This window comes from Teleopsis dalmanni, chromosome 1, assembly GCF_002237135.1.
Source record: "Teleopsis dalmanni isolate 2A chromosome 1, ASM223713v2, whole genome shotgun sequence".
NCBI lineage: Eukaryota > Metazoa > Arthropoda > Insecta > Diptera > Diopsidae > Teleopsis > Teleopsis dalmanni.
The window spans coordinates 12,836,044-12,851,297 of NC_051846.1; the positions used below are offsets into that span (position 1 = coordinate 12,836,044).

At 31.9% G+C, this 15,254-nt stretch overlaps 1 protein-coding gene across 1 annotated transcript; it reads left to right on the top strand.

Moving 5' to 3' along the window:
- The first annotated feature begins 1,544 nt into the window (after positions 1-1,544).
- LOC119677469 (glycine-rich cell wall structural protein) lies at positions 1,545-11,098 on the top strand. Its single transcript, XM_038088821.1, has 2 exons — positions 1,545-1,584; positions 10,554-11,098. Exons 1-2 carry the CDS (start codon positions 1,545-1,547, stop codon positions 11,096-11,098), a joined length of 585 nt encoding a protein of 194 aa, XP_037944749.1.
- Positions 11,099-15,254: the final 4,156 nt, after the last annotated feature.

The following is a 15,254-nucleotide window of genomic DNA, read 5'->3' on the forward strand; positions in this document are numbered from 1 at the left end:
AAGAAAGAAAACAACCTGCAGAAGATTTTCCGAAAATACTCCTAAACCTGCCTAAAATCCTACCACAACAAGGCCCAATGACAAAACGACAACAAACAACGCTCAGGAATAGAGGAATACCACCACCAATATGAGAACACATTTGTTAGTTCTTGCCGTTATTAGATATATATATGATACATTATTTTTTATTGTTTATATGTATAAATTGCTTTGTTTAAAATATTAATGTATATTAACACAAAAAATTATAAATTGATCAATATCCAGTGAATAACCATAAAAAATAGCGAAAGTTTCTACGTAATAAATATTAATATTTACATTTTTATACATATTTATTAACACATGTTTATTAATAACTATCTTAAAATTAATTCACTTAAACTATGTATATTGAACAAAATAAATAAATAAAGTAAGTAGTTATGGTAATAAATAAATTATAAATAGATGTTTTTAAGCCTGTATTAGGGCAAATTTGTAATATAAGGTCATATAACAATTTATGCCTTAGTCGATTTCACTTTCTCTACCTTCCAAAGGAATTGCTTACGAAGTAAAATAAGCAGAATAAAGTCCAGCAATTCAATTCGATGAAGTCTGCAGGCCCCAATAAACCAACTCGGTAAATTATGGTAAAGTAAACTAAAATTTCCTAGGGTTTTTTGCACTGCACTTATGTTAAAAGTTTTCAAGTTTATTTATTTTTTTATTATACATCTTATAAAATGTTCCCAATGGTACTATCAAATTTACCTTATTTACCATACTCGAAATTCTGGTAAATACCAACATTCGCTGCCATACGGACATAATTTATCATTTTCCTCAATTTACCATCAATTACTCGAACTCGCACACGGTCAATTACATACAATTATTTTATTATACCTGATTAAACAAAAAAATTGATTGGTTTCATTTGCTTCAAATGTTCCTAAAATATGTTAAGATGAAAAAATATTCATATTCTTCCAAATAAAAGTACATATGTTTATAAAATACATACATATATATATGAAGGTCAGTAAAATTCCAAACAAGTAGGGATGATTGTCTTATTTGCATTATGAAGTGATATTAAATGCATGCAATTTTTACGTGCTGCTTGCTGGTGCCAACCATTAATTGCAAAAACAAATAATTACACCAAAAATTAATTTGACTCTTTTCTTGTACTGCCTGCCTTCGTAAACAAGCAAATCTGTTTTTTGTTTTCATTTTTGTCCTTCATTCATCAATAGTAAAATTTTTAGAAAGAACAAGCATAAGCGCGACCGATCTAGCAGCAGCGCAGAAAGAAGTAAAATCTTCACTCCGCCCTCCCGTGCCTGTTGCTGAAAATTTAAAAATTGAGTCATTGTGACTCTATAATATTCTTACTCAATGGCATAACTTACCAAAAAGACTAGAGCGGGTTTTTTATGCGAAGCCAAAAACGGATACGCATTGTTAATTCCATTGAAATCAGAGAGTAAATCGAAGGCATCATAAAATCGCTTGTATACTTGAATTTCACCTGTAATTTCTATTACTAAAATATGGTATCACTACCATTACGTTTAAGTATCCCTTGTCAAAGTAGGTAACCCTGGTAATCTAAGTAATTAAGTCAGCAGTTCCACTCGGAAACAAGGATTGTGCTCTTGTGATGAAGTTGCCTGTGAGAGATGAGTTATAGTAGTCGCGGGAGTATATGGGGTTAAACCATAAGAGAAAATATGAGTCAAGTATGAATCAAGAAAACTCAGTTTTTTCGCCGAAGTACATGCAATTGAATTATGTCTAAGGGAATATAAAGAAAAACCCATCATGGGGAAAAACATATATATTTCCTCTGACAGTAGATCAGCACCCCTAGCACTACGCTCACCTTGAGTGACCCTAAAACTAATGTGGGAATGCCTTCAACTTCTCAAAGACTTTGCTGAAAGGAACAGGGTTCACTTAATATGGTTCTCAGAGCACAGGGGATTTGAGAAAAACGAGAAAGGCGATGAACTGGCCAGAAAAGGGACGGCCTCATATTTTATTGGGCCACAACCATTCTGCGGTCCTTCATCAAGCTTTTTCAAACTTAAAATTAATGAGTAGCTGTAAAAAGAAGCTCAGACTGATTGGGATAATACAATTGCCTGCAGACAAAGTTAAAGAATCCATGCTGAATCGATCAATAGTCAGAACTAGGAAACTACTAATGCTGAACACAAGTGGCATTCTACTTGTCACACGGTTTCTCGCTGGGCATAGGTATTACTATATCTAGGTATTATTATATCTTTAATTTCTAATAAATTGTATATCGACACCCGGGATTACGTAGTCTCTTCCAAACTAGTATATTTAATATATGTGTATAGAAATTATTACTTTTTAATATGGTGATCTAATTATTGCAAGCATTATCTTGTGTTATTACGAACAAATCATACCGCAACCATTTGTACGTTTAAATATAATGGAGAAAAATAAAAGTTAGAACTTTGTTTGGGAAAAAAATAATAAAAAATAAGTAACAGTGAACTTTTTTATGTGCCAATTACAACCGAAATTTCCATGCCTTACTTCATAATATAACCATATTTATGCCATTCATAACACATATTAAGGCAACTTACAATATACAACACACAACATCCTGCTGTATCTTATGGATATTAACAATGTTGTTGTTGTTGTTGTTGTTGCTGTTGTTAGTGTTGTTTTATTTTCTCATCTGGTTCATTTTTGATGATATACGAGCTCTAACAAGCGCTGAAGACAGCTCGTGAAGAAATTTTAAAAATGCCTTCATTTATATATGATATATCATATATACGTAGATGTATTTATGAATTATGAAAAAGTAGTAGAATTGGAAGACAACATCGTAATAGAAATTGCGGTTTAGCTCCATTACCGAAACCATGCCAAAAACCACATAAATATGCTCATTCATCCTCTCTTGAAATATTTAATTTTTCCATTTTTTCATTTTTGAACTCATCTTTGAAGTTTCTTCATAAGTTTGGCAAATCAAATGCGTTCATATTACATATTCATTTCCGTTTCCGTAAAGATATACTACATGCCACACACACCACTGCTTCGTAGTTGTTTCTGTTGTTGGTTACATGAACCAATGGTTTGATGCCTTGAGTGCTCCTTCTCCTTCGGTCTATCTTGGTTTTGATTCTTCTTATTTAATAATTTGTCATTTCATTTGGTTTGTTTTTATGCACTCTGTCCTTTTATCGCATACTAAGGAGTTTTTCAATTCAAATATTTATCAAAATGCACTTGAGCCTTTCGCTTACGGCTTATGCGGGCATTGACGGGCATTGGCGGGCATGGGAAAATGATGATGTACGATTAAACGGATGGCAACGCTCCAGTTGAAAACTTCATTGTTTACTGTTGTCGCTTGGACGCTCTTATCAACGATACCACCACATTTGCCTTTTGTTAACTTAATTTGGTTGCCAGTAGTTAAAGATACACAGTCAAGTTAAGGATATGTCAAGAAATGGAAAGACGAAATAATATGGTTTCTTTTGTCGAGGGTCTCTGGTTGGTGTAGAAAGCGGAAAATGCAATGCGGTTTTAATGCAGAAATGTAAAATGTTTAACAATTTGTTTTTTTCTTTTTTTCGTTTTTGAATAAAGGAAGAAATAAACGAAGGAGTCTCAAACAGGCACTCTTTGTTTGGTATCCTTTTTTGTTTTATATTTTTTGAGTATTTAAAAAATTCTTTTGTTGGCAATGAACTGTGCACAATCAGATCTGTTTGAGTGCTTCAAGCCTGTATCTGCTGGTATTGCTCCTATGTGTAAAAAGTATTTGCATATGTGCGGCTGACCAAATTGCCCAACATAGCAAATCTAATCGTTTGAACGTGTTAGTGCATGCCCTAACATGAAGTTTTTCATAGAAGGACCAACTTTTAGCAAGCATAAATCAATTACTTCCTGAGAAGTACATAGCACCACAGTTGAATTTTACACAATTTAATTTAAAGTTTTTTATAGATACATATTTATATTATTATAATTTATAATTTATAATTCAATCATTTTTAATATTAATTAGATCTTGAGAAAAGATCTCGTAAAAAGAAATATTGCTAAATAGAAATTCAATATCACAAATCTGAGTATAGTGAAAAGAGAAACAACATATTTTTTTTATGAAAATAAGATAACAGAGTCCATTTAAACCTGTAAAGAGATGTGTTTTAAAGTAAATAAAGAGTGATTATGTGAATTATATTCTAACACACACTAAATAGAATTATATACATATTTAATATAAGGTAACAGATTTGTTGGATAACAGTATTTCTTTTTTTACCGCTAGAAGAGGCGGTTATTAGAACACACGTTGTCAGAAGTAACTGATCCTATTTTTAGCAAGCCGTCTGCTTTCTTTGCTTTGTTTTGTTATTGTTCTTTAAGAAGAGAAAAAAGAGTCGATCCGGGCAGAAATCTACACACTAAGCAATTACAATGTACAAGGCTTTGAACAAGACTAAAGCGTTTGATGTAATCCAGTGTTTCTTAACGCGGGACATTAGCTTCAATTTGGTGTTATAAGTAATTTTATGCTATTAACTGTGTAATTTAAAAACAAAGGTCCACGTAAAGCTTAAAGAAAATACAAAACAAGCTGCAAGCATTTGTCTACAAGCGTTTCCGTCGAGTTCTTAAAATCCGCTGCCCGGAAAGAATATCAAACACTGAATTATGGAGGAGAATCCAACCCCAAGTTACAACGAAGATAACAAAACGCAAATAGTCGTGAATCAGGTACATATCTTGACAACCCGCAAATAATGTATCAAGGCAAGTATTGCGATGGAAACCACAAGGTAGTCGGCGACTCGATGCACCAGCAAGAACATGGCGGAAAACAATTAGAAAAGAATAAACAGATGCCGGATTTACTTGAAATGATGTCACAAGAAATCTCCTAATAGAATACGATTTAAATCGGTGGTGGATGCCCTATGCTCCAGAATGATTTCAGGATATATGTAGTTTTAGTGTAGTTATGATGATAACACATTTTAATGTAAACAATCAGTGTTGTACCATAAAAGAGGGACCTCTGTAGTTGTACGTAGGGTGTTAAGCATCGAAGATTGAGACGTATTGATGTTGAACTTCTAATGAAATCGGATATGCCTTTACAATTAGTCATGCGGACACAGTCGAATCAAACATTGAAAACAAAAAAAAATTGATTATGAAGCGTATTAGATAAAAAGGGCTAAAGGGGGATTTTTCTGTTATGACTGTATGAACTGCGTTTTATCATAGAAGTAAAACGAATATAACTAAAGTCGTTGTTGGGAGACTTCAGCCCCTTGAGCCTCTCTCCTTAAGAGCCTTGAGGGTTAGGTGCCTGAGTTAAGAGCTACTATGCTAAGGTTAATAATTTTGTATTTACCACGCGGTCGTCGAAGCTTGTCAATCGATCAATAAAAAAGAAAGACCAAAGCATTCTCTTCAGTACGGACTGTGATTTAAGAATGACGGTTTTTTCAGAACTTAATTTTATTATGTTGAATAAAATGATGTATAAAATAAGATATTTCGATATGTAGACTTTTTATGTAAATTTTAAAATATTAGGCTTTGGATATTTGTTTTGTAGTATTTTTCCATACTTACAAAAATTTATTTGAAAAAATATTCTTTTTATTTTTAATAATTATATTTCGATCGGTTGGAAGAAAAGCCAATGCTCTTAGTGGCTTTACATTTGCTTAACTTAAGAGTGCATTGTTAGAGTGGCCTTTAGCTGGAATAAACTTTATTTAAGTATGGTATCTAAGTTAACAAGCTTAAACGTCTATTAATTTTGTGTTTAGAAATGTAACATGAAATGAAAAATAGTTTTATTACTTATCATTATTTTAAAAGTATCATTCTGTACTAATGCAATAATAAATATTGAAACAGATAATGTACTCGTATTATTTAGAGATTTTCCAGACATAAAAGACTATAAAGAAATCTCCTTAATAGTCGAAATTATTTTCAATTACTGCCTTCTTTTAATGCTGAGAATAAAAAGAACAGAACAGAACAGAACAATCCAAATCTAATACAACGATTGCCTAAAACAATCGACTTCTGTGCACAGATTGTAATTATGTACTTATCTGGACCACACCGGTTGCACATTCAACCGGAGTTTGAGGCCGCGCTACTAGTTTAATTCCTTTTCGTTACTCGCTACTCGCTACTTGCTACTTGCTGCTTGAAATAGAAAAAAACAAAATGAGTTTACATAGAAAATGTTCTTGCGACTATAAAATTTTATGAAGCTGCACTAAAACCGAAACGAATGTAGCAGCAAGAATTTACTAATAAAATGGCACGCTACTAAAATTAACAATGCATAGATACACTTCGAGATTAGAGAACTTCAAACAAAGACCATATCGGTACGTCAATAATGCGCCGCTCACGTCTATTGCCATCGAAGCTGCAATTTGAGTAAGAAGCTTTCATTTTCATGGCTCAGCTCTACGGTTGTAAAAATACTTAATGGCTGCTTAAGGTTTTATGAATCTGAAACTCTAAAATCGCTGCGATAACAACAAAAGCTTAAGTTGTTATTGTTATTGTTATTGTTACTATTGTTGTCGGGTTCAATATGCACAAATACTTAATGTAATCGGTTTCCCTTGGTAATAACTGTAATTAAAAACATTGTCTATAAACAAATTGTTGCTGCTCCATTTTGTGCAACACAGACGTGTGAAATTTCCTGCAGCAATTAATTTAGCTTCCATAATTTATTGCACAATAAAATTAATTTTAATCAAACTCAATTAAAAACAGATTAATTTAAATTAACACTTTTGTGGATAATTTCGTTTTTAATAATTTTCCCATTTTCGATGGAAGCAAACATTAAAAATTTTTTATACCTCTATATATCTTATATATTGTATATAAGTATGCATATTCGTACTTACATATAATATATATAATATTTTTTATTAATATTTTATTATGAAGCACAATTTGTTGGAAAAGAAAATTTACGTTTATTAGTTCATTTATTATCGTGTTTGCCTCTAGTTTTCTATATCTTCAGCCATTCATGTGCAGATGCGGAAGCTCAGCTTCTTCATGCTCCAGCCTGGGTGCTTTAAATTATTTTAATGCTGCACACGCACACAAGCACAACATTTGCACGAGTATCGTTTTCAGTGGTAAGCGGTCTTTACGAGCGAAGATGTATGGATGTATGGATATAGGTATAGATATATTTGTATGTGTAATTGGAGTTTTTTAGTTTTTACGATTATGAGAAAAACGCCCCATAGCACTCGAATCCATGAAAAACTCATTTATCGGGGATGTTCTAAGTTTCTTCTTGCTTCCAAAGTGGGAGGACGAAATGATTTTACACGAGATTAAACGAGTTCAAGGCACAGGTTTTGTTTATTTTACAACATAAAAGTTAAGAACTGAAAATGTTCGGCAGCTAATATGAATATTCCATAATAATTTTACATAAAAAAGAAAATAATATTTTATTAAATGTTTCTTCATTTCGCCATGAAAGACGCGACGCGTAACAGAAAGGCGTGAAAGCTGCCGTTTTTAATATAAATTTTGAGTTATTTGCCTGCCTCAAGGTGAGAGCACGTTTCCCTAACAAATTGTTGCTTTTCGCTTTGGCAGCCGCTCTTGGAATTGTTCTATTCTTTATGATTGATCAGGCTGTGGCTATTTGATTGCCTAATAAAACTGTAGCTGGATTACAAAGTTAGCTAAGGAGTACCAAGACCTATGAAAAATAATAATTTTAGCAAAAAAAATGTTAAAAGATTTGTAATCAAATTAGTTAAAAAAGTTACTAGCAATTTTTAAATAAAATAACTTCTATCAAAATTACAAAAATTGAATTTAATTTACTCATAAAAACTCAAACGGTGTAAATAATTGATTAAATTAAAACAACATTTATTATTATTGTATAAAATGGTTCTATACACGATGAATAGATGTAAAACACTGCTTTATTTAGTCTACTTTTGTAGCCTATGCTACATGCTGTTTCATTGCGGCGTATGTGCCTAAATAAATACTTAATACAATGATAGAATGAAATATCTGTTGCGACACATGCGTCTAAATTAACACTAATTACAATGATGTAATAAAATATATGTGCGTGGTACGTATTTAAATAAGTAATCTAAGATCATTAAGAATGTTCCTACCTGAACACCTTAATTACTCTAAGATAAGATACAAGTTCATACTTGAATAATTATTTTTTCAACTTCCTTATGTCAAACTGCGATACAGATTTTTTTTTGCTTTCAGGATCAAGTATTCATATATTCGAAATTCAATTATTTGCTTGCTATTCGTAAACTCATTCATATAACGCAAATATCAATAGGTTGTTGGTGGTGTGATATGTAATTCAATAGAAGTAAGGGAAGTATATAGCACAAACAACAACATTTGATTTTCATTGTACATAGATAGTCCATTTGCTTTTAAATCTGAACTTAATTTTGTTTGAATATATTCATTTGCTTACAATTCATTTATTTTTTTACTAGGCATATACTACTATATCGCTTTAGTCACTGGTGTATAGGAAACCACGAAGAGAAACTACTAATCCCTTTTAATGCTCATTGAAAAAGTTGTTTAAACAGGAAAAAGAAACTATTAATAATTTTGTCTTTGCATATCCGGCTCTGGATCCGAAAAGAAATAGGTTTTTAGAGAAATATTTTTTTGACACCGTGTCAAACTGTTCAACAGTAAGGACGAAAGACCTATTGAGTTATCTAAATCTTGTGAGTTATCTTGTGAGCAATGCAGTAGCAATTGAGGGAAAAAATCGCATATTGACCTGCAACTGCAACCAACCAACGTATGCCTCAGATAAAATGTGTTTGCGCCAATCATTGCATGTAGCACAATAGCCAAGGGATATGTTAGGAAATATTGTAATTACATACCAAATTGGTTTGTTACTGATATTAATAATATATATTAAAAATAGTGTAAATTTGACCGAAGGGTTCAATAGTGTTTCTTATTATATTTTGTATATAGCCATATAAAAAGATTTTAATAAAAAAATGTTTTTGGTGCTATTTATAGATATATTCTGTCATTTATATTCTGACCTTAGTTACAGAATTCAGTGTGGATTGGAACATCAATACATATGGTAGACTCGGAGACAACTATTGCGCCACCTTATAAGAGTATGTATATTCTTCTTACACAATGCTAATAGCTTTGCTTCCTTGTAAACTCAATTATTATATATGTAAATCAAAACACTTTAAAATGCAGCCTCATTTCTTGAGTTCATATATACTCGTATGAAATATATAATCATATTTCCCACTATGAAATATAAATTTTTATTATACCAGTAACTTATCCACAAAAATTGACCATTTCACTTGCACCTTATTTCGTTTTTCCCAAACATCTGATAGCCATTTTTGGCAACTGTAAAAAGTACAAATTCAAAAAGGCCCACATAAACCGGAGTATTTCAGTAAACATCACTAAAGTTCCTTAAATATGAAAAAGTGTAGCACATGCAATCGTCCATTTCGAGGCAATCTTCCACACGTGCCTCTTAATTTAAAACGGAAGCAACGTTTAAGATAGAGTATCTTGTAGCTGCACGTAAAACTGTATTTCAAATAAAAACGGAAAGTGAATCTTTAATTTGAAACCTTTTCATTCATACATACTATCCGTGTAGTGAACATATGCACCATTAAAGCTTTAAAGTTAAAAAGCAGAAAAATATGAATAACAATAAAAAGTAAATAAAATGAGTAAAACGTATGTAAATAAGCAACAATGTGCATATTCATTAATTGCATCTTGTATCTTTTTCAACGTTGGGGCATGAATATTGATCTGCCTATATGTGTACGTAAACTGATACTGGATAATGCTACTGACATTGCTTTGTGTGTGTGTGTGTGTGCGTGTGTGTGTGTGTACTGATAGTAATGATTATAGAGTTGATATTGTAGTACATAATTAAAAACAAAAAAAGTAACAAAAAACAATATCATAGATGGATAGACAGAAGATAGATGGAAGCGAAGTAGAAGGAGAAGGAGAAGAGTACAGATGTCGAATTCCATGTATTGTGGCAGATACTCTTAGATTGCTGGCGGCCAGTGAACTTGTTGCCAATTGGTTGAATAGACAGACTTATTGGAAGCAATATTGCAGACTGAAACTGAATTGATGATTACCTTCAAAGACTTAGAGTATGCATGATGTGCTGGTGGGAAATGGGAACAGTTTTAAAAATTTCATAAAAAGGTGGAAACATATAGAAATGTTTAGCAGTTCGTTATGAACATTTAGAGTGCAATAAAGTCAAGTTGTGATACTGAAGTTGTGTACTGAAGCTGTAATGTTTAAAATAAAAGTGAGTTTAAAGGATAATGTGAAAAAAATTTAAATGTATAGTAAATGAAATATATTACAGGCTGAAACAAAATATGTCAAATTCACAATATATATTATATTGTTAACTTCAGTGACTTTGCCCTTAAACTGCGAGGGACGACGACCGCGTAAACGCTTTGTCATACACGTACCCATTAAGGTATTAAAACATCATCACACACACACGCTTTACTCGCTCATACGCAGTGGTGCACCCAAGCAAACTGTTTACAAAATATTAGGATATGGAGGTTACGGTGGGGGACACGGTGGTGGTGGACATGGCGGACATGGTGGTGGTGGATATGGCGGCCATGGTGGTGGTCACGGAGGAGGTGGACATGGTGGTGGTGGCCACGGTGGTGGTCACGGAGGAGGTGGACATGGTGGTGGTGGTCACGGCGGTGGTGGTCATAGTGGCGGTGGTCATGGTGGTGAACATGGTCATGGTGAACAAGAGGATTATGGGAAAGGAGGTGGTTATGGACACGAAGAGCATGATTATGGTGATGATATGATACATCATGGCTGTGATGGGCACAATAATGGTGATATGGTATTTAATCATTTTTCCAGAAGTGATGAAAACTATCCGAGCGAAGAGGAAATTATACAAGAAGATGAATGGTTTGACTGACAGTCAAAGTATATATTTCAATCAACATTAACATTCTAACACTTCGGCATATATTAAAATGAAATGTGTTATAAAAAAGTGCCTTAACTTCAATGGAAGTACTTAAGTAGTTGCTGTAAACTTCTAAAACTTCAAAAAAAAAAATATCCATCGGTTTATGAATTGGGAAAATAATTTAAAAAAATGTTTTGAAACAAATTTATATTAGAAAATTGTAAACTTGTTCAAAAGCAAAGTATTTCATTAGTATTAATTGAAGCCAAACTTGCATGCTTATATGCAAAATTCAAATAGAGTTGGAGTAATTAAAAAATACTTTTGACTCCGTCATCCTAAAAAATAGAAGAAATACAAATAAAATCCAAAATTTCTTTTTTGAATATTAACAACATTGGCCTCGAGCTGGAGTTAATTGCATAGAGTCTACTGTCTACTCTCTGTTGTTTGATGAAACTTACTCCACTTTTTGGTAAGGAAGAGTATTCAAAGCCAAAGTCAAATTTATGTAAAGTAATTAAAGGAAAAAAGTTTAACGCTTTGACAACTTCGGCCATAAACCGTCTTTGTTACTAATATCCTTATTCCATACCGAGGCACATTTAGTCACTGTGTGAAAGGAATTTATTCAATACTGGAAGACTTCATTTACATGGAACAGCATTTAATAAGCACATAGTCCAAATGAAAGGATATTCCTACTTATCACTCTATTACTCTCTATAAGAAATTTATTCTTTTTAGAAAGTGGTAAGAGCCTACATAATTTACATTTTCTTTCAGTTAATTTATGTTAGAAGTTTTGGAAGTACAAATTAGTAATGTATATATTACATATATATACATATATAAATACATATTATTTATGTATCACCTTTTTTATTTTAATATAGAGTAATAATATGTAATATTAGATAAATCAACCTTATAATTTATAAATTTTTGCTTATCGTTAATTAAATTAGTTTTAGTGCTAGATTATAATTAATTAATACATTTATTTATTTGATATTTATGATTACATATTAAATATATGTTGTATTGTTATGGTATATATATATAAGAATTGTAATATAATATGCTTAGAGAGTTAAGACTATTATAAAAACTTTATAATAATTATAATATCAACAAATATTAATTTAAAAGTGGTGAATAGATTAATACTAATTGATGACTACATAAAATTGCAGTTAATGAAATTTACATTTTATATTTTACGAAAATAATAATAAAACTCCTTCGGATTTTTCAAAACATTGCACTAAAACATATAGTAAACGTTCTTCCTTAAGATTTGAAGTTATACACAAATACATAGAAATGATAAAAGTTTATATAAAATATAAACCGATAAATATAATTAAATTAATAAAATAAATCTACTTAATAATTCTACACTGAACATACTTAAAGTTAGAACCATACTTAAAGCAGATACACAATTGTTTACAGTATAATATTTTATAAACTATCATCTTATCTCAGTATAATATCTTTCCAGTAATAACCAGTACATTAAAAGCAAAGGTATAGGCCAACATTCTAAGCGTACTAATAATAAATTAATAGTAGTTATATATTAAAAAAGTGGAAACTATGTTCATCTTTGGTTTGATTTTTAGAAATAAACTTTCGTAATTACAGGTCATTGCTTGGTATGTATACCTACTAAGATATTAGACGCTCCCAACAGAGACTCTTTAGAAGTTATCAGGATGAACCATGTAGAAAACTGTCTAATCTGTCTAGTCCATGCCAGTTGTTATGGAAACCTGATAGTTTAGAGATGGCTGAAAGTGAGATTAGATACCAAGCTCCTTGTTAGAGACTTCCATTATTATTATTTTCAGTGTGTCTGTTATTGATTCGAACAATATTAGTAATACATTTATTATGCCAGTGTTCTGCTCTCTTCAGACAAGGACAACGTGAACTTCTTGGGGGGTTTTTACTTTGAGGAATTAGCAAAACACGGCATGGGTGACATAATAAAACTGTCCATGCCAGTTGTTATGGAAACCTGATAGTTTAGAGATGGCTGAAAGTGAGGTTAGATACCAAGCTCCTTGTTAGAGACTTCCATTATTATTATTTTCAGTGTGTCTGTTATTTATTCGAACAATATTAGTAATACATTTATTATGCAAGTGTTCTGCTCTCTTCAGACAAGGACAATGTGAACTTCTTGGGGGGTTTTTACTTTGAGGAATTGGCAAAACACGGTATGGGTGACGTAATAAAACTGTCCATGCCAGTTGTCATGAACACCTGATAGTTTAGAGATGGCTGAAAGTGAGGTTAGATACCAAGCTGCTTGTTAGAGACGATTATTATTATTTTCATTGTGTCTGTTATTTATTCGAACAATATTAGTAATACAGCTATTTATCTTAGTTTAATGTAATCAGAAACAGCATATGCGATCTTAACAATGCACTCAATTAATTTAAAAGTTACCAAAGACATTTAAAAAAAATTTTTTTTAAATTTGTTTTAAACCTATTTTTTGAACCAAATACTACAAAAACTTGGATTAAAGAAAGATTAAAACCAAAAATTCAAACTGAAAGATACTCGTATCCAATTAACAACAATAAAGTTGTGGAATATCGAAATAGAGGATGCAATTGCAATTACGAAAATGAAAAACTGATGGAACTACAATATCAGTTTCATTGAAACTGATTTTGATGAATGTATTTGAACAGTTGGGATGATTATTGCACCGGACGCATGTTCCTACAGCACCAAATACGGAAGCTAGAGGAGCTGCATTGCTTGAAATTAATCAATTAATTTTGTTCCAAAGTCAAACCAAACAAAGAAAGTAAACCAAATGGAAAAATTCTTCAGTTCAAATTTTGTCAATGTTTGCCTTAATTCGTTTGGGCTTGTGTGTTTGCGGTGCTTGTGGTGGCACAGTGATTATTTTGCTGCAACTAAGCACATAATTAGCTTTTGTATTGTGTATATTCTGCCCCTGACCACACCACAGAGCCACTGCATCAACTTAGCTCTAAATTGGCAGCATTGAAGTACTTAGGAATTGTGCAATATGCTTGCTTAAGTCAATAATTGGCATAGCAACCGGGATGAGGATATGTGGAAAAATACAGAAAACAATAATTTGAAAAATGTGGAATGGTAGGAAAAGAAGATATGCTTGGAAAAATTAAAAAGAATATTGGCAACCAAAGTGAAAATCGGTTTTTAATGAGAAAATCAAATCAAAGCTTTTGTTAGCAAAAATAATAGAAAATGTGCAATAATGCTACGAACTTTTAATATGACATAAGATACAATATCGCTTGAAATACAGATACAGATACAAGTATATAAGCTGACATATAACACGACCGGCAAGTTAATATGTATGAACACAGATAGATTCACGTGCAAGCTTACAAAGTACGAGGAGCATAGAGGCAAGATGGTACGTTGTGCTCTGGACAGATGCAACATTTCAGATTAAGCAACACTACAAACGTGCCAAAGAACGACCACTAAGAAACAATGACTAACAATGCGAAAGCAAAGATGTAGCAAAGGCAAGTAGACTTCAGTGGCTGTTATGAAGCTGTGTGGTTCATCGCCTGGATGCCAGTTTACTTGGTTCATGCTTAATACCACCGTACTCATTACTGAATCTGGCAATAAAGATATTTCGCTTGATGTCTGATACGTGCCAGCATCTCTGAAATCATTGCAGTGGAAATGAATTTGCAACAATGTGACGTGATGATGACAGCTGATTAGAAGTATCTAAGCTGGCGTACGATTAAAAGAATCCAAGTACACTTTAGAAAACTATAAACGTTTTATTTGAGTTCCACTAAACAAGCTTCTTAAGAGTATCTACAGTTAATATTTAAGTTTAATATTATAAAAGCAAATTTAATCGAATGCGTTATTTATGTTCAAATGGTAATTTCTACTTTTAGTGAAGTATGAAAAAGGAGAACACTTCTAAACTCTCTGATAGTTTTCATCTCTGAAATAATAAAATATTCATAAAACTTGTACAAATTTAATGTTTAAAAAGATATTAGAACATATTTATTATTATTATTTAAAGGAACTTGCATTGTGATCATAATACCGTCTGTTTTATTGCTCTTAACCCAATTTCGACGAATAGTGGTTTTATTAAAAGGAT

What these genes read in the sequence shown, in the direction of transcription:
- LOC119677469 (XM_038088821.1), top strand. Translation starts at nt 1,545, where the DNA reads ATGGTATCACTACCATTACGTTTAAGTATCCCTTGTCAAA. An exon ending in TTTAAGTATCCCTTGTCAAA is followed by an intron (nt 1,585 to 10,553) that starts GTAGGTAACCCT and finishes TGTTAACTTCAG; the next exon opens with TGACTTTGCCCTTAAACTGC.